The 21,047-nt window shown below is 41.4% G+C and overlaps 3 protein-coding genes across 3 annotated transcripts in view; 2 read left to right on the top strand and 1 right to left on the bottom strand.

The window, feature by feature from the left end:
* Positions 1-6,186, top strand: part of LOC133503641 (E3 ubiquitin-protein ligase RNF220-like) — a 38,801-nt gene extending 32,615 nt beyond the window's left edge. Inside the window, exons 7-15 of the mRNA XM_061825438.1 lie at positions 492-535; positions 822-909; positions 2,958-3,054; positions 3,850-3,909; positions 3,989-4,047; positions 4,141-4,225; positions 4,835-4,943; positions 5,687-5,761; positions 5,853-6,186. Of these exons, the coding sequence (XP_061681422.1) occupies positions 492-535; positions 822-909; positions 2,958-3,054; positions 3,850-3,909; positions 3,989-4,047; positions 4,141-4,225; positions 4,835-4,943; positions 5,687-5,761; positions 5,853-5,924 (689 nt within the window). The 3' untranslated portion in view covers positions 5,925-6,186. The remainder of the gene's footprint in view (positions 1-491; positions 536-821; positions 910-2,957; positions 3,055-3,849; positions 3,910-3,988; positions 4,048-4,140; positions 4,226-4,834; positions 4,944-5,686; positions 5,762-5,852) is intronic.
* Positions 6,187-8,932: 2,746 nt separating this feature from the next.
* guk1b (guanylate kinase 1b) lies at positions 8,933-15,239 on the top strand. Its single transcript, XM_061825650.1, has 7 exons — positions 8,933-9,044; positions 9,828-9,869; positions 11,419-11,515; positions 13,423-13,561; positions 14,822-14,906; positions 14,975-15,060; positions 15,207-15,239. Exons 1-7 carry the CDS (start codon positions 8,933-8,935, stop codon positions 15,237-15,239), a joined length of 594 nt encoding a protein of 197 aa, XP_061681634.1.
* A 624-nt stretch (positions 15,240-15,863) lies between these two features.
* obscna (obscurin, cytoskeletal calmodulin and titin-interacting RhoGEF a) overlaps positions 15,864-21,047 on the bottom strand; it is a 47,625-nt gene continuing 42,441 nt past the window's right edge. Inside the window, exons 72-82 of the mRNA XM_061825224.1 lie at positions 19,311-21,021; positions 19,111-19,227; positions 18,906-19,028; positions 18,620-18,787; positions 18,416-18,521; positions 18,082-18,321; positions 17,626-17,849; positions 17,524-17,538; positions 17,206-17,302; positions 16,972-17,121; positions 15,864-16,466 (exon numbers count right to left, since the gene is read on the bottom strand). Coding sequence (XP_061681208.1) covers positions 16,286-16,466; positions 16,972-17,121; positions 17,206-17,302; positions 17,524-17,538; positions 17,626-17,849; positions 18,082-18,321; positions 18,416-18,521; positions 18,620-18,787; positions 18,906-19,028; positions 19,111-19,227; positions 19,311-21,021 — 3,132 coding nt within the window. The 3' untranslated portion in view covers positions 15,864-16,285. The remainder of the gene's footprint in view (positions 16,467-16,971; positions 17,122-17,205; positions 17,303-17,523; positions 17,539-17,625; positions 17,850-18,081; positions 18,322-18,415; positions 18,522-18,619; positions 18,788-18,905; positions 19,029-19,110; positions 19,228-19,310; positions 21,022-21,047) is intronic.

Here is a 21,047-nt window from a genome sequence, read left to right as displayed (position 1 = left end):
ATTAAGGGTTTATTGGAGTTGACATTACTCTGTTGAAAGTAAAACTGTTCTGGCATAAAAGGGATAAAGATCCTCCTTTCTGCTTGACCTAAAAGTTGAACAGGAAGGTGGGAAAAAAAGACTGCTTTGTTGAAATGTGAGATACATTGTGTGCATCTACAGCGAAATAAATTCAGAATACATTTTAATGTTTGCAAACTCACACAAACTTTCACAATTGTTAAAAAAAAAATCAGTACCTAGTACCTTCTTTTAACAGTTGTAAGAAGCTAGGTTGTTTAGTGGATGCCTTATGTGAAAAAAAAAGGTTCTTTTGTGTAAAATAACATAATTGAACCATGTAAAGGCACAATTTAAAATCTGTAAATTATCGTAAACCATATTAACATCTAAACGGTATTGTGATTTAAATGAATAAAAATATGAACATCAACAAAATGAATGACGGCAGTCAACGTGCTTTAAACTTTGTCTTTGTCGTGTGTTCACAGTCAGAATCAGCAAACTGAAGCGGAGGAAACCAGAGGACGGTCAGGTATGCTTGACTCTATCTTTTATTTTTTCACCCTATCAAGTAAAAGCAATGAAAATACATATCGTGACATTTTTGTTGTCATTGGAGGTATACAAATATCAGCATGTCGAGAATGTTATAGGACACCGCTGGCTCCCTTTGTCCATGCTGCATCAAGATCACTGTCACATCAGCGTGTATTCATGTGAAAAGACTTCACTTGTCATGAAAAGCTTCCCAGAGGCTACTGGAAGTATAAAGACAAGACATCCCGGTGACTCTTCTGTGCGTGTGTGTCTTTGTTTAGGAGGTCCCTGCAGACACAACACCATCAGAAGATGAGTGGAATGAAAGGAGGAAGATACAGATGATGTCGCTAGTTGGAAGGTTCAAAGGTCAGTGCGTGTGTGTGAAGCTGTGCATTGAGCAGTAATAACGCGACTGAGTGGCAGTTGTTGGAAAAGCACTGAACTTTTCAGTCCGCATTACAGAGGAACAGCACGCCTAAAAGGTTAGCATCCACGTTATCACAGGCTCTGACGTGTATTTTTGTCCCAAGACATTTATACCGAACACACCCATGCTTAAATGACATATTTTTCTCTTTGTAGAGACACAGTAACCTATGGAAGGTAGCACTGTGGACTAGTGGAGGTATTCAGATAGCGAAACATTTAAGGGAGCAGAGAGCGGCACTAAATTCTAAGCCTTCAGGAGGAGGACGAGCCTGGGGGGGTAGCTGGATCCCCTCCTCGGGTTCTTTCAAGCAGGCCACCGTAGCCTCTGACCAGATGACAGCTGGGAAAAGAGTGTGAGAGAGGTGCTTCAGGATCCGATAGTCAAACTACTGCCTGTTGCTCATCAAGGAGCAACTGAGAAGTCCAGTTATCTGGCAGCACACCTTGACTACACTGTGTAGGCAGTTCTTATTCTGCAGCTTGATGCAATGGTATCAGCAGACCATTGGGAATGATGTGATACTCGATGAAGTCGTTAAAGAACGTCAGTCAACGTCATTCTTGCTGACGGAGAAGGAGTTCAATCTCCTTAGGACGTACTGTACATCCTCTGGTGCCACTTCCCCATGATCACCTCTGCGTTGGAGGAGAACCACAGGTGATAAACAAAGATGTTTTCAGTGTAAACTGGCGACCCATCGATAGTGGGATAGTGACAGCTACAGGTAGCTCTCCAAGGCTCGGATTAAGTGGCCTCACATCGCTATTTGCAGGTCAAAATTCACATTTTGTGCCTCAGGGAAAACACTGAAAAGCAAAATTGCAATTCGCAGTTTGTTTGCTGTGCACCACTGATGCAGGGATATGACGTCATCACCAGAGAGGCGGAAGTCAAACAAAGCTTGGTTGCTGGCGTGAGAAGGGCAAAGCCGAATTGATAAGAAAAATGTAAGGACAAAAGTGTGTAAAATTATTTCATTGTGAAATGCAATGCGAGCATCCGTCACACGTAACATGCAACACATACATTTCTCTCCACCCAAGATGCTGAATATGATGGCTGAACCCTGGCTTCATATGTTGGGATATCCTTACATATGAAGGCTCGTACGATATGTAGGCCAGGGGCGCCCAATACATTGATCGCGATCAACCAGTCGATCCCTGAGGCAGTTTTGGTCGATCCTGTGACCGTGTACAAAAAAATTAAAAAAAAAAAAACGTCAGGCTATCATCCATCTTGTTTCAGGTTCGGCCAATCCTGGCCTCTTCTGACATGTGTCACTTCACATGTGCACATGTCCACGCTGGGAAGTGTTTTCAGTCTACTCGCGGGGATATGTTTCTGCAGTTTCCCCATACCCAGGGCTGGGGTCTCAGCGCAGTGTGCCCCCGGTCGTGGTGTCATCCTCTGACATTTCTCAGTGTTTGCCTTTCCTCACCTGGATCCTCAGTGGGTTGCCATGTCTCTACATTAATAGTCAATGTGGGCTGTGTCTCAGTGTGAGGGTGTGTGCTTGTATAAGTGTGTCCGTCTTTACAGTATAAGCGGGGATGTGGGGCGTGTAGTTTTATTCTCGTATACTTATTTCAATTGGAACTGTTGGATTTTTAATTTATCCAGAATGAATTATAAATAACATTTGATGACATTACATTTGATTTGATATACACGCCTGGAGTTTGGCTGGCAACCAGTTGACCGTAGACATCTGGGATAGGCTCCAACACTCCCCGTGACCCTTTTGAGGATAAGCAGCTAATAAAATAGAGATAGATAGATAGATAGATAGATAGATAGATAGATAGATAGATAGATAGATAGATAGATAGATAGATAGATAGATAGATAGATAGATAGATAGATAGATAGATAGATAGATAGATAGATAGATAGAAGTACATTGGGCAAATTGTGGTTGAATTACTTTTCCCTCTTGTTCAAGGGAGTCTCACAGCAAGAACATGTCGTCATGTGTTGTCAGGTTCAATGTTGGTGAGCAGCACGTCTAAAGATGGTCGGGACAGCGACGCGGACCTCGACGTAGACGGAGACGACACCTTAGAGTACGGCCGAGCCCAGTATCTTTTAAATCTTAAAGGAGTGTTTTTAACCGGGATCGTCTCGAACTCACCTGCGACCATAACAAGGACAAGGACAAAAAAAAAGAAAGTGAAAAGAATGATGTTTTTAATTCTCAACATTCTGAAATGTGTAGAAGTAATACATTTGTACATTAATACATTTCACATCATCATGAAATTCTTCGTTGAACCCTTTAATGGCGAGAAAAAATATTGATAACTTATCACACAAGTCACTACAAAACAAGTGAAAATAAAAGAAAATGAAATCAATTTGGAAAAAAAGACAACACTATTTTACTATAATTATGTAATGATAATCATTTTGAAGTCAGATAATAATAATACATGGCAATAATTTTCTGTGGAATGAAATTTTTACTTTATTTATTCATTATTTTGTGCTGCAAAGAACACTTTTTGTATACTTTAGCAACATTTTAAATATTTGTTTTTCAGTAATTGTGCTACAAAGTTAAGCCTGGTTTTTGATTTGTGATACAATTTTAATAATTCAATTTGTGTACTTCTGTTTCATGGGTTCATTTTAAGTGCCCATATCATATTTCTGGCTCAAAATAAGGCTACCAAAATTGGCAATCAATAGATCACAGACCACCACCAAGGCCCAAAAATGCTACGAAATCATCATTATCATGAATCTTAAGGGGGGGGGGGGATAAGTGAAAAAAATACATTACATTGTTACATTCATGTAACGTTGTGGTTTAGGTTTTTTCCTTTGTTTTATTTTATTTTAGCTTTTTTTTTCTTCCTGAGCCTCCTCTTTAGATACACCGAGACTGACGTGATCATGTGCTCTGGAGACAACATCAAGGAGACGGCAGCCAAGTATGTTTGTTTCCATTTTGAAGCTCGTTACTGACGTCAGCATCAAGTGATTTCACATTTCAATGTTGTTGTGGAGCAGTGTCGGTGCACTGCCAGACTCCGGAGTCCACCGAAAAATTTCCAAATTGCCACATGAAGGTATGCTGAGCTAAGAGGAATTCTTACAATTGCAAGTCATTGTAAAAGTGCTTCTCTCACTTTATTTTGAAACATTCATTTGTGTCTGTGTAGAGATTCCGTCCACCAGCAGTGGCGATAAACTGGAAGGAAGCGCACTTGTCCTCCCCAAAACCTGCAAAAACGTTGGCGTAGACATGTATGTTCACACTTAGTTAGATTTCAAGGCACCAGTCTTGTCGAAAGAATGATTTGACAAGAGAAACGTGCCATGGTTTCCCCAAAATAATCAATCAAAATAATGAACTTGGTTGGATACACCCAAGATTTTGAAAATCTGATGACGACTTCCTAATTTAGCTGCAATTCCTGACCGAAAAAAGTTAAGTATCATATTCATCATGGATAGAACTGGACCACGTGCCACCGACTCATATTGATTGATTGACAAAAAATCGGTGTGGAACATTTTTCCTCAACAAGAAGCAGACATGCTGCTCCGCTGACAGTGTTTTTTTTTTTTTTTCCAATTTTGATAGAATGTCAAAGAGTTTACGCTTACTGCAATTGGCTGGCGACAACCCAGCCCCCATCACCTTCTCTCAGCCTATGATAAATGACACCGCGCATGCAGCCAATGTGATTGCTGTGAAATTTCATGCTCACTGTCCATGTTAGCCAGACGATAATTTAATATGTCTTCGATTTATAAATGACGATGCAGTGTGTAACTCGCTGCCTTGTGTGTGTGTGCGTGGGTTTGCATGTGTGGGTGTGCGCGTGTGTGTGTGTGTGTGTGTGTGTGAAGGCTTTCAGAAGATTCTGTGCTGACATCTCTAGATGCTCTTAAAGCTCGGATACGAGATTTGGAGAAACAATTGTGTAAAGGAGACAGATTTAAATGCCTCATCTGTATGGTGAGTGTATGTCTTTCATTTTTGGATGCTTGTTAATAGGGCAGAACTTTTTTTTTTTTACCTTTCACATAGTTAATCCTTTATCACAGTCCAACTACAAGCATGTGCATAGCAATTTGTTTGTTTGTTTCCCGTATACCAAAACCCGTAAAAACACAGTTTTGAATAATTTTTTTAATTACAAAATACATGCATGGCTTTCATGGGACAAATACATTTTATTATTTTTGATATGAGAACTGGAATTATTTCTTTGAAAATGAGAAATTTCTGTGATGTATTTAACTAACCTGTTTATTGTGTATTTAAAGAGTATCTAATATTTTAAATATTTAAAAATACAATTGTTATTTATATTTTATGACTGGCTAGACTGTTAACTGTTGGTAATGTTAAAATTCTCTCAACAAAAATATTTCAGTTTGTATTTTTTTTTTTATTGAAATTTTCCCACTTGTTAGAGAAATAATTTGTCGTTTGGATCTATTTATGGAACTTAAATTGAATCTTTAAAAGGAAATTATTTGATTTCTGAGGCTTTTTACACATTTTTTGTCAATGTGTAATGTGTTTTTATCAGCTCGTGCAATGGAAAACGCACTTTAATCTTCCATGAAAAAAGCACATAGCTTAAACAGCAAGAAAAAGTTGGATTTCCCAAAAAAAAGGCAGTTTATGGACATCTACTGGCAAGATTTGCTATTACTAATCCAAAGTTTTGACCTGCTGTTTGTCCTCCTCAGGACACTTACTCAACCCCACTTACTTCCATCCAGTGCTGGCACGTTCACTGCGAGGAATGTTGGCTCAGAACGCTAGTATGCTTCTCCTCTGCAACTATACAGTATATATAATACATCATAAGGAACATTTTGGATTTGGTGATTCGAGTGTGTTTTTTTGCATTAGGGAGCAAAGAAGCTGTGCCCTCAGTGCAACACCATCACCTCGCCCGGCGACCTGAGGAGGGTCTATCTGTGACGTGCACAGGCCCGTCGTCAGGTGTGGACTTGTGAGCAGCTGGCCTGACTCCCACCAGCTTCCCAATTTCACCTTACATTGGACCTACTTTCTAGTCAATGCATCCACTCAAAAAAAAAAAAAACTGAAAACAACAAAAAACAAACTGCTGAACAGGTCCGAAGCGACGTTTAACATGAACTATTTCAAATTCCTGTAACTTGTTTAATGGAAAGACCTGAAAAACACACTTTGGGGCAATATTTATCAATTTTATAACCCTTTTTTTCCTGGGAAGGCACGTGTATATAATTTGTCTGTCTGGATTTGCTGTTTGTATATGAAGCTGTTGAGAACAACTCAGCTGTAATTACTGTATAGAGTTTGTCTTGTTTGTCTAGCTTTTTTTTCTCCTCTACTCAGAGCTTCCTCACCTTTTGTCTTCATCAATGTTACTATAATAAAAGTTGTGACCAAAAGGCGCTTGAGTGTGTATTATGAAAAGGCAAGCTGTGAAGTGTCGACCGTAAGAAGTGGGTCAGTTCAGGATTAGCCGAGTGGAGCCCACGCACGGATCAAATGGAGCCAAAAGAGCCTCACTCTGTGCCTTGACTTGGAAAAATTGCATAGGTGACAACGCCACACAGACCGTTCACATCTCAACAAATATCTACTCATCCTATGAGATGAGAAGGTTTAATCGCTTTATTTCTCCAGATAAAACCACTTCCGAAATATGCAAACGTATGTCAGGTGTCAATACACTGGACGTGGGCTACCTCTGGACCCCTGGAGGTGTGGATGGGCCACACAGGAACAAGCTGGCACAGGATGCAGCGCTGTGATTGGTCTGTGAATGCACAGGGGAAACGGCGGTAATCGAGCTTGACAGTGAGCGGATCAGCCAATCCCACAGCGAACAACACGGCTGACTGAGTGATCCACTCCGCATCTCCTCAAACGTGCAGAAAGGTAAGCAAATGCATTCAAATATAAATCATGAGGGGAAATTGTAAAATTAATAATATTACTGTTTATGTTTTTCGGTGATAAATACACATTTTCAACATTAGAATGATTGGATGACCAGTGCCAAGTACAATTTTATTACTGCATGTTAAAACACTGCAACATGCCTTAATAATAGTTTACAGTTATTTATTATATGTTTTATGTTGGTGGTACGATAGGCAACTGTCTGCTCCACAGTTCTGAAGAGCGGGCTTCAAATGCCGGCCCACCTGCGTGGAGTTTCCATGTTCTCTCAGTGCCTGCGTGGGTTTTCTCCAGGCATTCCGGTTTCCTCCCACATCCCAAAAACATGCAACATTTATTGGACTGAATTGCTCTTAGGTGTGAACTTGAGCACAAATAGCCTGAAGATAGCTGGGATAGGCTCCGGCGCTTCCACGACACTTGTGAGAATATGCGGCCTGGACAATGGACGGTTGCTTTATGTTTAGTCAAAATATTTTATATTTAATCTAATGTGACAAAGCAAGTTACTTGACTAGACTGAGTAGAAAATTTTTTTGTAGTGTTTTCCTTGTTGCATGAATTAAATACAATACAGTGGATGCCAACATATTCCATTGTGAAATTTGAAATGAAATTATATGTATTCTATTTATAAGCAAATTTACATCAAGCTTTGGGCTGCTTCAACTCATACAACAATTAAAACTCATACTCGACTGCAAACAGCAAAATGTTATCACAGCGATGTAAAATTACATCGTAACTGCACGAAAGACTAAAAATATTCTCTTGATGTAAATGGAGAAAAACAAGATCTGGTGTGGTAATCAACTTTTTAGAACGTTAACACGAGGGGAAAAAAAAATATCAAATGGAGTGTTTTGGTTTGTTACTTGAACAGCTGAATATAAAAAGAGCATTTAACATGAAAATGTCCTCCCTGCATGGTGACATCGTTGTGTAAGTGGGCTTTTGTAAATGAACTGTCTTAGCACCGCAGCTATAAAAAGGTCAGTTGTCCTTGCACTTTTGCCCAGACCCAATTAATAGTGCTGACTGACCCGCCGTAACTTCATTAGTAAATGTTCTTAACATTAACCTGCGAGCCATTCCCTGTCGCACCACGCACCAATTAGGCAGAGGAGCATGTCGTCATATTTTGATGAAATGTGATCATCATGATTATCAGGATGAAAAAGAAACAATCTAATTTTAAAGCTGTGCGTGTGTGCGGAGATGAGGTGGATAAAAGGAACAGCGGGGATCAAGAGATTAGCACAGATGAGTGAACAGAAGTCCTGTTTAGTGGCATTTCTGTGGCAATTCCGATCCAGACACATCCTGCCTGTTTGCGGCTCATTGTTCACAAATCAACCTACAAGTGTACAGTGATGACAATAACAATATCAATAATTCAATGCTCTCCCAGCAATGGTTATCTATTATAATTTCCATATCTGCGTAAATTGTGTGGTAAACTTACATTCCCATGTTTTTCCACGTACTGAACTTCTCAAAATGTCTCAGGAAACTTCATTTATGTCATTGTTTTATTGTACTGATTACTACTACTGTGAGTAAAGGGGCTGAGAGTAGCATAAATTTAATAAATACAAACTCAAAAAACATAGTTTGGGTAAAAGGACTGTCCTGAGATTTTAAAGCCCTGGCTAACAGAAAATTAGTAATGGTTGTCAACGAAGTATGTTGACTGTTGTAAGATCTTTGTATAGTGGGTAGTTTAGCCTGGGTTGTTAGCAGAAATTACAGAGAGTCTTTTTCAACTTGTGTATAATTTTGCTCCGCTGAATGGCATCTTAAAAGCTCAAGCAATTAACTAATTATTTTGTGAGATCATTTTAAAGTGTTTCGGGATCATAATGTGTTGTATATCTGCAGTTGAAACTATTACCATTTCTTTTTTTAAAAAAAATTCAAACTTAGAGGCGCATTGATTCCTTGGAGAGCTCAGAATAGTTGGGGAGTGGGGGGGAGGGTTTCGACGGTTCATGAAAAAGTCTCATTGTTTCTTTGTGTGTCCATGACAGACAATGTCGGGACCGAGGCCTGTGGTGCTAAGTGGCCCGTCCGGGGCGGGCAAGAGTACACTGATGAAAAGGCTCATGAAGGACCATGAAGGAGTGTTTGGATTCAGTGTGTCACGTAAGTCTTGCCCATTCATAAACGAATCCAGTCAGGTCCATCGATTGCTTAAATCAGCTATCCGTGAATGCTTGGGAAACAATGACCATATCAGGGACAGGACAGAATGGATTTTGCTTGATCACTCTTGTCCTATAGACAAATAAGAAAATTACCAGGTGCCATCTGCGCCACCTACACTCAAAATCTGACAAGGTTATCCTATAAGATTGACCTTAGGACCAGTGTGAGTTAAAAGTGGATTCGTCCTGATTTTAGGGTTCCAAACAGGTCAGTGACGACAATCGTGTTCAATTTTAGAAAGAAAAACTCTTCCTACGTGTGGGAAATGTCTAGTTCTCTCGAGTCATGCTGCCTAAAATGGTGACGCGAAACATATTGTAGCCAATCAAGAAGCTCCCAAGACTGACGATGATGGAAGCGACATCAAATGAAAACAAAAAATGTCTTTCACGAGTGGTTCCCTTGATTTTCTTTTTGAATGTTTCTAATTTAATACGTACCGTAATTATGTTTACAACAATCATTACTACCTTGTAATCGGCTGCTGACCACTTCATGGCGCAGCTCATCTCTTGGCCAAACTCAGATGTGTTGGACTTTAGTCCACTGGGCCCCTAATGAGGATAAGTAGTATAGAAAATTAATGGATGTAGTATTAAGGCTTCTTGTATTTGTTCATTTTTGAAAGAGTTCTTTTCACAATTATGATTATTATGTACCTTTTTTCAATATGATTGTTAATGTTTTTGGTTATTACCGTTGTTCTTTTTTCCCACACAGACACAACAAGGAACCCTCGCCCTGGAGAGGAAAATGGCAAAGGTACCGCAAAGTTGGGGCCTCAACCTGCGACACGTTGGACATTTTTAGCACTTTCGCTAGACACCAGTTTCCACTTGATTCTGACATATTTTAACACATTCTCAACCAGGGGTGCCCTTGCTTTTTTGCCCCAAGCCTCTCACAATCTGACAACAGGGGTCAGGGGGGAATCTTGCTCGCACCCGCCTTTATGTGTACATGCTCAATGATATGTCAGAAGAGGCCAAGATTTGTCAAACCGAACGTCAATCAATCAACCCGTGTGTTTCGACGTATTGGCCAGACCTGAATCAAGTGATGAGATGGATACTGGCTTTTTTTTTTTTTTCGTTCGAGATCGACCATAACTGCTCGACCCATTTGGTACCCCTGCTCTAGACTATCACACCTCCATGTATGACATTTCCCAGCCTGCCCCGGGGCTCTTGCTTTTCTTCTTACTCCCAAGTGAACTTCAAAAATGGTTTTGTCTGTAACCTTCCCCATCGTCTCCCTCCCTAAGCCAGGATGAAGCTGTGTGTGTTTGTGTGTGCGTGTGTGTGTGTGTGTGTGTGTGCGTGCTTGTTCTGCTTTCTCCGTAGGCCTCAACGCACTCCCTTTGCTCCTGGGGGCTACTTTACTGCCCGTAGCAGATGTCTTTTCCTCCGAAGATTTAGACACGTCCCTTTCGTGTCCAAATGAGTCAGAAACCACACGTGAAGGTGACCGCCGGTGTGATTCCACATGCGTATATCTTAAGGCAGAGGGACGGGGGTTACTTTCATCACCCTGGAAAGCTCCCTTTGGAAAAATAGGAAGTGTCCTTTGGATATGCACAAAAAGGAACAACATTTCGGGAATCTTGTTGAGACATAAGTACACTTTGGAGTAAAAAGCTTTTGAAAATAGCCCCCTGTGATGCCTCCGTAGTGACTCCTTTTGTCCTGCCTGTTTTGTGGAGGATTGTCCACTACAGCTGCCCCCCCCCCATTAGAGAGTATAAATTACCTGCAACCAATCATTGGCATTGCAAGAATTTTTCCCAACCCCCAACATTCAAATATGAGTCACTAAGAACTCATTTTCTGTCATTTTGCCAGTGAGTGATTTAAAGTTTTATAACTGCAATAAAACCTGGGGCGGGGGATTATATCTTACATATTTATATCTTTTTTCTTCTGGATACTTGTTTTTTCAAGACCTCTTGTGTTTCCTCAGAGTTTGGCATTTTGAAAAATGTAAAGCTTTTTTACTTTAATTTTACTGGCTTGTCATACTGGATCTTACTGCTTGGTCTTGCATATCATTTTCAGTTTCATGGATTGGACCCCAGTCAGCATAATCAATGTTGCTTGAAAGAAAAGAAACAAACTGAGCAATAAGGGACAACAGTATATGTCAAAATAGGAAAGGTGCCGTTTCTCAATTTCTACTCTTAAATTCAAAACTTCGCTGTAGTTCTCAGTGGCTCATTTACGCTTACAATTCAAGCATCGGTCCAAGCGTCAGTGAATATAGAATATTTTTGCATAGATGTCAAGAACTCGAGGGTTCTAATCCCTTTCTACAGATTACCACTACACCACCCGAGAGGCCATGCAGGAGGGCATCGAACGTGGTGACTTTATCGAGAATGCCGAGTTCTCAGGCAACCTGTACGGGACAAGGTAAACATCCGGCGTCACCGAGAGCTGCTAACTTGCTATTCCTAAATTCACACAAAGTACTATGAATTAGAATATCACAGAAAATAATCTACTTCAGAAGTTCAATCAAAAAGTCAGAATCAAAGACCACACAGGTGCAATCATCTAATACATTTTATCGTGAATCGTTATTGGAGAATATTATTCGCATTGGAAAATACTTTGAGTAAACCAATTACTACCTAATTTCTATATTAGAAATTGTGATTGCTGAAATGAGTTTTATGCTTTAGCTGTATTCTGATGTTTTTGGCCCAATTTTGGAAGGAGTCTTGGGGGCCGGAGGGGGATATAAGCCAACACACAAGGCACGGCCAGAGTTACTCTTTTGAAACCCGCTTAACTAAAGTTTCGCGAGATTTGCTGATACCTACTCTGATGGTGGTTTCAAAAGTGTAGTAAATAAGACATGGTATGGTAAAGCAAAAATCCCTGCACTATTGCTATATTTTAGCCTCTTTTCACATTTTGGAATAGTTTCTACAAATAGACAGAGTAGACATTTTGTCTCAAGTAAAAACATTGCAAGAGTCTAATCATGTTTTTATTTATTTTTTTTGGGGGGGGGCAGGGTTCTTGGGGAGCATAACTAGGACAAGATGTGAGAGGACAGAAAAATGAAGGACAGGATGTGGGAAATGAGCAAGGCAGTGCTACTGACGAGTGGTGCATTGTATTTCTTTTGTTAGTGTGTAAACACCTGTAAGAAGCTCTGATTTGATCTGTTAACAGAACTTGTGTTGTTGTCAGCAAAGCAAAGCAAATTTATTTATACTGTATAGCACATTTCATACACAAAGTAACTCAAAGTGCTTTAAAATGATTGATATGATTTGAATGCGAAGAGATTAAAAAAAGTTTGTGGTCTCCACACAAGCAATTATAGCCTGGAGTGTGTCTATTGAACTTTTTAGTGAATGAACGACTTATCACATGCATGTTGGGCAACTGGTTGGGCATATTGAGGTAGGGTTAGAAATGAAATGCAGGGTTGTACCCATTCTTGTTGCACATTTTGTGAATTGTGAAGCTGTTAGTGGATAAGAGAGATTGAAGTTTCCTTTGGCCGCTAGGAAGCTAAAATGAGCCTGCACGACATCACTCATGTTTGGTACAAGTTAACGGTAAACAAGCCAACTGTTGTTTTCTAACAGCCAATAGTTGATCTGTTCAGAACAAAGATTCTTTCACTCCTCCTGTCCCATGTAGTCCCTCTTACATCACTTTCCTGCATTTTAGATCAGGCTCTCATCCCTCTCTATACTCCACGTTGGGAGGTGAAGCTTCTCACGGTCGTAGATCCTTGTGGCTATTGCAGCGTAGACAAGTTCTGTCATCCGCAGAGTTTGAAAAATGTAAAAAGCCCATATTGATAAAGCAAGGAGTAGAAAGTACAGCAATCTCTTTTCAAATGTATGGAGTAAAATTTAAAAGTCGCCAGAGGAATAAATGCAGCAGTATCTACAGTAAGCAGGCATTTGTACTTTGCTACTTCCCAGTATTACAATAGTGTGATGTCTCTTTCCAGACATCCTATGAATAACACGTGAACACATGAACTCAATATACAGGAGGTTAGTTGCCTTGGACTGTAAAAGAGTGCACTTGATGACTAGTCCAATGGGTTCAAGAGGATCAAGAGGATATATTAAACATCTTGGGACAGCTGGAGCGTTAACCTCTGAGGCTTCAACACAAGTGTGTGTGTGTGTCACATTCAATCTCACCTTCTTATTGTGAAGTGAGCGCAAAAAGTGAGCGACGATCCTCTTAGCCTGGTGGCTGCATGTGAGAAGTCTTCTTGCGTGTGTGTGTGTGTGTGTGTGTGTGTGTGTGTGTGTGTGTGTGTGTGTGTTGGTATATCATAGCAAAGCTGCCATAGAAGACGTGCAGGCCAAAAACCTGATCTGCATTCTGGATGTGGACATTCAAGGAGTGCAGCGGATTAAAGAGACGGACCTGAACCCCATCTACATCTCCATCCAACCTCCGTCGATGGAGATTCTGGTAAATGAGCCACTTAGTATAGCTAATAGTAGGCCACAGCGTCGGGGACACCTGCATATTCAACGCAGTAGTTGCCAAATATTTTATACCAGGTATCACCTAAAAGAAAAAAGTTCCACGTGAATAACCAACATATATTTATCTTTAAAAAAGAAAAGGCAGAAGGAGTGATGAAAAATACTAAAAGTTCAAAAAGCAAGGTTCAAACTAACAAAGAAACACTAGAGATAAACTCACCACAAAAACCTAACATGATGCGGGAAACATGATTTTACAATGCAATCTAACTCAGAGGGACAGACATCTAAATAAAGGCAACCTGACTGGACAGCATGGGCACACCTGGACAAGACATGAGTGGCTGGAGGGAGCTGATTGGTAGACGCAAGGAGCAGGGTTAACAAGGACAGCTGTATTCGAAAACCTTACGAGTGAAACAAGTCATGAACATAACTTAAGTCTAATCGACACAAATCCAACAAAAACATAGCCCATGACACTATTGGAACATTATCACTAAGTACTCAAATGGTGATGATTCAATTAAAATGTAATAAACTAATAGTTAAAAAAATGTAGGAAAATAAATATTTCAGGTGGTGCGGTGGCTCAGCTGGAAAGCGTTATCCTCACAGTTCTGAGGTACCGGCTTCAATCCCGGACCCGCATGTGTAGCGTTTGCATGTTCTCCCCGTGTTGTGTTGGTTTTCTCCTGGCACTCCGGTTTCTTCCCACATCCCAAAAACATGCAACATTAATTGGACACTCTAAATTGCTCCTAGGTGTGATTGTGTGTAACCTGTCTCCTGCCCGATGACATCTGATATTGGCTCCAGCACTCCTGTGACCTTCGTGAGGATGAGTGGCTAAGAAAATGGGTGGATGAATAAATATTTCTTTCGTCAGTCAATTCCAGGGCACAGAGAGTCAAACAACCCTTGACACTCACATTCATAGCAATCTGCAATCAAGTCTTCATTCAACCAAACGCAAATATTTGGGGAATGTGGGAGAAAGACAAAATACCTGGAAAAAAAATCCACAGAAGCACATTGAGCAAGTGATTCGAACCCAGAACCTTTAGATCGTGAGCCAGAGTAATAAATGTATTCTCAATGTAATACCTGTTCAAAACTCTCATATTGACTCTCATCAGATTGTGCAGGTGTACACAGATTTGTGAAATACTTATGACAAGATGAGGAGGAAATATATTTTCAAAATGGCAAATAAATAGATTTTCTCAAATCATTTCTTTAGGAAAAACGCCTGAGAGACCGACAGACCGAGTCAGAGGATAGTTTACAGAAACGCCTGGAGGCAGCTCGCATTGATATGGAGCTCAGTAAGTTGAGATTAATTTATATCAATATTGTCAAGTGTCAATACATCAAGTGAATTTGTTCTCTCCAGGTAAGGAGCCAGGAGTGTTTGACGTCGTCATTATCAACGATGACCTAGAACGCGCTTATGAGGAGCTGAAGGAGATCCTTAATGATGTGAGTGAAGTCCATTTAGAAATCAAGCGTTCCAAACAATTATTTTAAAGCTCTGACTCTCAAATGTTACTTTTTGTTCATTTATGTAAATCTCTCTCTCTCTCTCTCTCTCCTCTCTCTCTCTCTCTCTCTCTCTCTGTGTGAAGGAAATCCAAAAAGTTCAGGAGACCAAATCCTAGAGTGAGAAATTTATCAACATCTCAGTGTGACAAAGTGCTGCATCTTCACCAAGTTCTGTGAACAAAGCAAATACCGTAATAAAGACTCCCCTGGAGAAATGTTGTCTTTTATCCTCTGTTTTTAAGTTTTGTTCGGGACTACTCATGCTCTGAAGAAAAACATTACGAGTCCGAGAGATGGAATTTCCTCTCGTTAGATGGATGAAAACCAGTGGTTAACACTACTTAATATGGGGACCCCATTTCACTGCATGTTATACTTTTATTATATGATAATTTAGTAAAGGCAGACTGTTTAATGGCTATGCTTATTGCTCTTTGCATTCCTGCCACTGTTGTGATCTTCTTAATCAGGAGGCAGCCTAAATCTGACTTTATTTCATTAGATACACCAATAAAATCAAGTCCAATACTAGAATACTACATCCGTCTAAAACATATTTCATCATACTAAAATGTTTTTTTCAATTTAGAATTATCTTTCAGTCTGATGCAATGAAGATCTACATCAGTTCAATTCATTTCAAAATATCTTGTAGTGGATGTAAGAATGTGCAGCAAAATATTTTGATTTATGTTTGTTTACAAGTAAAGCCGAATAAATAGGATGAGGACAATTACTGGTCAATTTAATTCAATTTATTTCACCCGTCATCCGGTAACTAATCTAAGCAGGTGGTTGACACAATAAATTGTGTTCCTGAAACGACCAACCTACTAAAAATCTCATTTACACAAAAAAAAGGGAAAGGGCTCAACAGTGTGATATTTAAATTAAAATGTGACATGCACGAAGAAGTAACCTGATCAAGTTCACTTCACACTCACTCGCTGAACATTTTCCCTGAAATGTTTGCATTTTAACCCCCTCAAAAAGAAAAACCAAAACAAAAAAAACTCACTCTTACCACTACATACATGGATACACGACTTATTAAGACGCATTATAATTTCCTCAAAGGATGCTCCAAAGGCAGACAGTTGATTTGGAAAAAACTTCATTCAAGCTGTTCTGTCCCCTTCCGTTGCTCTTCTCTGCTGACTCCCTACTGGAAGAAGGGACCCTGAAGTTTTGTGCGCACTTGGTCTCGCTTCTCCTCCTTCTGCGTGAGGTATGCTTTGAGTTTATCAGTCGAGAAACACAACTTGGAGTGGCCCGATCGCAACGAAGCGCGATAAGCACGCAGCCAAGGATTCTGGAGACACTCTGCTGCAGTGGGTCTCCCCCTTTAAAAAAAAAAAAAAAAAAAAAAAAAAAAAAAAGATTTTCATGACACTTTTACCAACCTTGAGTTTGAAATATTAGAACTATGTGGAGTTGAACTGAAACAACCACAGCTGGATTTCGCTATGCATTTCAACCCACATGGATTAAAACGCAAACATTTCAACATAGATCTAAACTATGAAAATTGAAAGAGGTCCCCTTTGTGCCTCAAGTGCAGTCAAAATGTTCCTAATAAACCATTTTTTTTTCCCCCAATGTAACCATATGAAATTACCCCCCCCCCTTCTCCCATAGTACTGTGCATTGGCGCCTAAATCATTCATGCTATTACATTTTTTAAAAATACTGTTTAAAGGTGCCTAAAGGCTCAATACTGCACTTGTGGACCCAAGGAATGTTACAGTTCCACAGGTTAGGGGGCACAAATACCTTCACTACGGCCCAAAGTAGGTCACTTTTCTATATTTGTGTTAACCATGAAGACATTTTCGATGAGATGCTCACCAGGATTTGTTATTCAGGCTACACTTCATCAAATTCAACGCTCCTTCGGATAGACCAGGGTAACAGCGGCCAAACTGGATCTTCCCTTTCTTGATGTTTCTGTCTTGTTCCCAGCTCACTTCTGCATGAAAAGGGCTGTCGGCACTCAACCTGGAAAATAAAGATTGCAAACATCAGGGAGGAGGATGAAGAAACATTCTGAACAGTTCATACAACATCTATTTGTGTGCTTACATAATAAACAGGAGAACTCCAATGGCCCAAACATCGGTCTCAGGCCCAACACCTTGGCCCTCCAGGATTTCCGGAGCTTTAGGAAGGACAATATAAACTGACAAAACAGACAGAAACATGATGTTTTTCATAATGTAATATGCTGTCATTGGCACTGGCAACTTCACTCGCATTGTGAGTAATAAGAATTCTATCGGAAACAAATTCAATGTAAAAATAAATGGTTGAGCTTATTGATGGTAGGACCAGGTGAAGTTATTCTCACTCATCCATCCATCCATCCATCCATCCATCCATCCGCCTGTAAAGAAATTGTACCTTTGCTGCGGTGCTCTGTTGAAGGCCATGACAGTGTATTAGTGTTTAGTCTTTTAGAGATTTACAACATGACACACTGCCAAACCGGCGACTCATAGTCACCTTTGCTCTCCGACAGGGCCTGCAGGTGCTCAGTGTGGAGAGGCTGACCGGGTGTGAAAGACTGAGCTGAGCCGAAGTCCACAATCTTTAGGTGGTTGCCGTCGTCCACCATCATGTTGTCAGACTTGAGGTCTAAGTGTACGACTCGCCGGCCGTGAAGGTAGTCTACTGCACTCAGGATCTGACCCAGCAGCTCGGCCACATTAGCCTCCGAGTACAGATCTCTGCGATACGTACATGCAAAGTAAACACATCACTGTCCATAGCAAAACAAACATCCATCTGGGCTGCTAAGACGAACAGCTAACCGCTGTTAACCGTTCCTCATATTTACACATGTGATAACACCAACACTAAAAGAAATTAAAATGATACTTCTGACTTTTGGTGAAGGTATCAAACAAAACCCTTTCAAAAAAGCCTTTACATGCTGCAGCAAATTCAAGCATCTGTCACCTTGCAGCTAGACTGTAGAGCAACTCTTTGCCAGGACAGAGCTCCTCCACCAGCACCAGGTAGGAGGAGGTGAGATAGGCAGTGTGCAGCTGTACCAGGTGGGCATGGTGAAGCCTCCTCAGCAGCTGATATTCCCTCAGGACCAACTGTCTCTGCTCTGCCCGGAAAGGGGTTATCTTGGCGGCAAACACTTGGCTGGTCTCAGCATCGCGACATAGGTTGATCACGCTAAAACGACCCCTAAAGTGAAGATGACAATAAAAAAACTACGCATGGCGTACGGGAGGGGCAACTTTGTAGTACATAGTTCAAGCTAGAAAAAAAGACACTCAACCTGTTGATCTCTGAGAGGAAGTTGTAATTCTTTTGTGCTGCCTGACTTTCTGACCCAGTCCGCTTTGAACCAAGGCACTCAGTCTGGATGAGAGGAATGCTAGCATCTGTGCAACCCACCGAAAAAAATAAAATAAAACTTGAATAGATGCAGGGACGAAAGGTCACTCAATGGCTGCTTCCATAAAGTTTATGTTCCAATCACCTTCAGGGTGAGTTGCCATGACTACGGGGGCCGAAGCGTCACTGAAAGGTCCCGTTCCAGTCTTGGTGATGCAACCCACCCTGAAGACATAAGCAGCTGCTCTGGGTAGGTCCTTAGCCACATAGCTGCTGTCACTCACATTGTCCGACAGGACTGTCCACTCCCCACCTGAGGAGGAAGGCAGGATCCCTTTGGAATACCACATGGTGATACGATTTGATTCTAATCTTAGATCATTTGAAACTTCAAATATATATATATAGCTGTGTCTCGCCTGTGAACCTACCATCTGTACAATACTGCACACAGTAAGTAACGGGGTCAGTAGACTGAACAGGCTTCCACACCAGCAGTACTCCACCTCCTTCCAATTGCAGCACATCAGCCTTGTTGGGACGGACGAGAAGATCTAATAAAAGGAAGTGTGACAAAATTATTGTTAACCAAATTATACGTCACAATGCACACAATAAATAATGCTAATTTGATACCTTTTGATTTCTTAAATGCTGGTATCTTAAAAGAAGGCAAGTGCTTGGAGTTCCTCTTTTTTGGACTCTCAAGCCCATGCTCCTTTTCAGGCAGAATGGAACTCCTAACAATTGGCCCTGTTGTAACAAAAATATTTGAATAAAACTGATTGTATTGTCATTTCTGAGACAGACAGACACCTGTGTACCAAATAGCGTACCTCTTTTACTTAGATCCTCTTTACTGGATGACCTTGAAAAGAGCCTGGTCAAACTTGAGGCTGAAGCTTTCATTTTCTTTCTAAGCGACATAGTAGGCGTATCTGGCTTCATTAGCTCTCCTAGCGTTGGTTCTAACTCTCTTCTGTCCAGCTGGGAGTAGGAATGGCTAGCCCAAGACTGCCTGCGGAAGATACTCAGGAGTCCCAGCTTTGGGGATTTTCCTGCGGGTGGGTGAACTTCCAGAGCTGGTGCCGATGCATGTCTTTGAAGACCATGGGCTACTTTGTTATCTTTGGCTCTGGGAGGCCTTTCAGGAGCGTGGAGAGAGGAGAGGCTAGGACTTGGACTGGGTGTTGATGATGTCTGCATGTGACATACGTTGGGGCTGGAACGTGTGCGCTTGCGTGGTGGGACTTGAGGAAAACGGCCATTGGGTTTCAGTTCTTGAAATGTGAGAGGGGATGATGAAGTCAGAGGCTCCCCTGGGTCATCATACCCTTCACTCTCTCCTGATCTGTACCTCCCTCTGTATTCCTCATATGAACCAAGTCTGCTGGAGGACTCAGAGCCCCCATGCTCCAAAATCGATGAATCTGCAAAGGAACCCTGGGATCCAGCATAGGCGCCCACATCTGATTGCTCCTGATCTATCCTCTGGCTCATGAGTAGACTTAAGGGAGCAGATGCATCAGCCAATGTGGCAGTTCCCTGCAAAGGAACAATGGAACGCCTTCTTCTTGCGGGTCTCTGAGGACTTGGAATCGCCGGCAATTTCTTTCCTCCCACTTCATTGTCTGTGAAATCCTCCTTCAGACTTTGTGTACCTTCTTCGTCACCTGCCTTTGAGGGCTTGGGTGAACTGGGGGATCGCCGCGAATATTCATCAAGAGACCTGCTCCTTCTGTGAGATGGAGCGTTGGTTTGTGTGCGCGTTACACTTCCATCAAAGGAAATGGACTTGACCATTGCTGGCAGGATAGATCCCCGTCTCTGGCTTCGGTTGGTCTCCGTGTCATCCTCTACATATTCTATGAGAGGTTCGTTGAGGCGGCCTGACAAGCTCCTCCGGAGTGGCTTACGACCTCTTTCATACTTTTTGGCTTGAAACTTGTCCCGTAATGTCATGTGTCTGGCAGACATGGGTGAAAGCTGGTGAGATGAGCTGTAAAATGTGCTCCGAATTACACTGCCTCGGGGGATTCGACCCGCATCGCTTCCTGAACCTTCATCCCCATCGGAAAGGTTGAGAGAAGGACTACTGCCCTTGTTGAATCTTCGTTCATTTTGAGGTGTATGTAAGAACGAAATATCTGATGATGCAACGGACTGCCTACTCACACTCCGCTCTAACATGCTCTGCCGACCAACCAGCTCACTATCCTCTTCTTCCTCCCAAAATGTCCCTTCTTCCTCATATAGAGCTTGATGAAGTTTGACAAAAGGTTCTGGGAGCTGTGCTCTCTCGCTCAACAGGTCATAGTCCTCCTCTGTTTCAACCTCCTCCTCCTCTTCCTCAGTTGGGCTGCAATACTGGAAGAAGTCCCACGAGTCAGCCTCATCATACTCTGATGACGAACCACTGCTCATGGAGGTGCTGCTGTTCTGCTGGTGTTCACGGGGTACAGTTATGGCACTATCTCTGAGAGGAGCATCCAGGAGCTCCGGAATTTGCCTTAACGTAAGCACGGAACCAACGCAAGTCAAGGACCGCTGGAGGTGGAGAAGCAAAACACGCT

The sequence above is a fragment of the Syngnathoides biaculeatus genome, chromosome 7 (genome assembly GCF_019802595.1).
Source record: "Syngnathoides biaculeatus isolate LvHL_M chromosome 7, ASM1980259v1, whole genome shotgun sequence".
Classification (NCBI taxonomy): Eukaryota; Metazoa; Chordata; class Actinopteri; order Syngnathiformes; family Syngnathidae; genus Syngnathoides; species Syngnathoides biaculeatus.
The sequence above is the reverse complement of the archived record's forward strand: the minus strand, read 5'-3'. Positions and strand labels throughout refer to the sequence as shown.

Coding starts and splice junctions, on each gene's coding strand:
- guk1b (XM_061825650.1), top strand. CDS start 8,933: ATGTCGGGACCGAGGCCTGTGGTGCTAAGTGGCCCGTCCGGGGCGGGC. Junction 13,562..14,821: donor CTCCGTCGATGGAGATTCTG/GTAAATGAGCCA, acceptor TCATTTCTTTAG/GAAAAACGCCTGAGAGACCG. Junction 14,907..14,974: donor TCGCATTGATATGGAGCTCA/GTAAGTTGAGAT, acceptor TGTTCTCTCCAG/GTAAGGAGCCAGGAGTGTTT.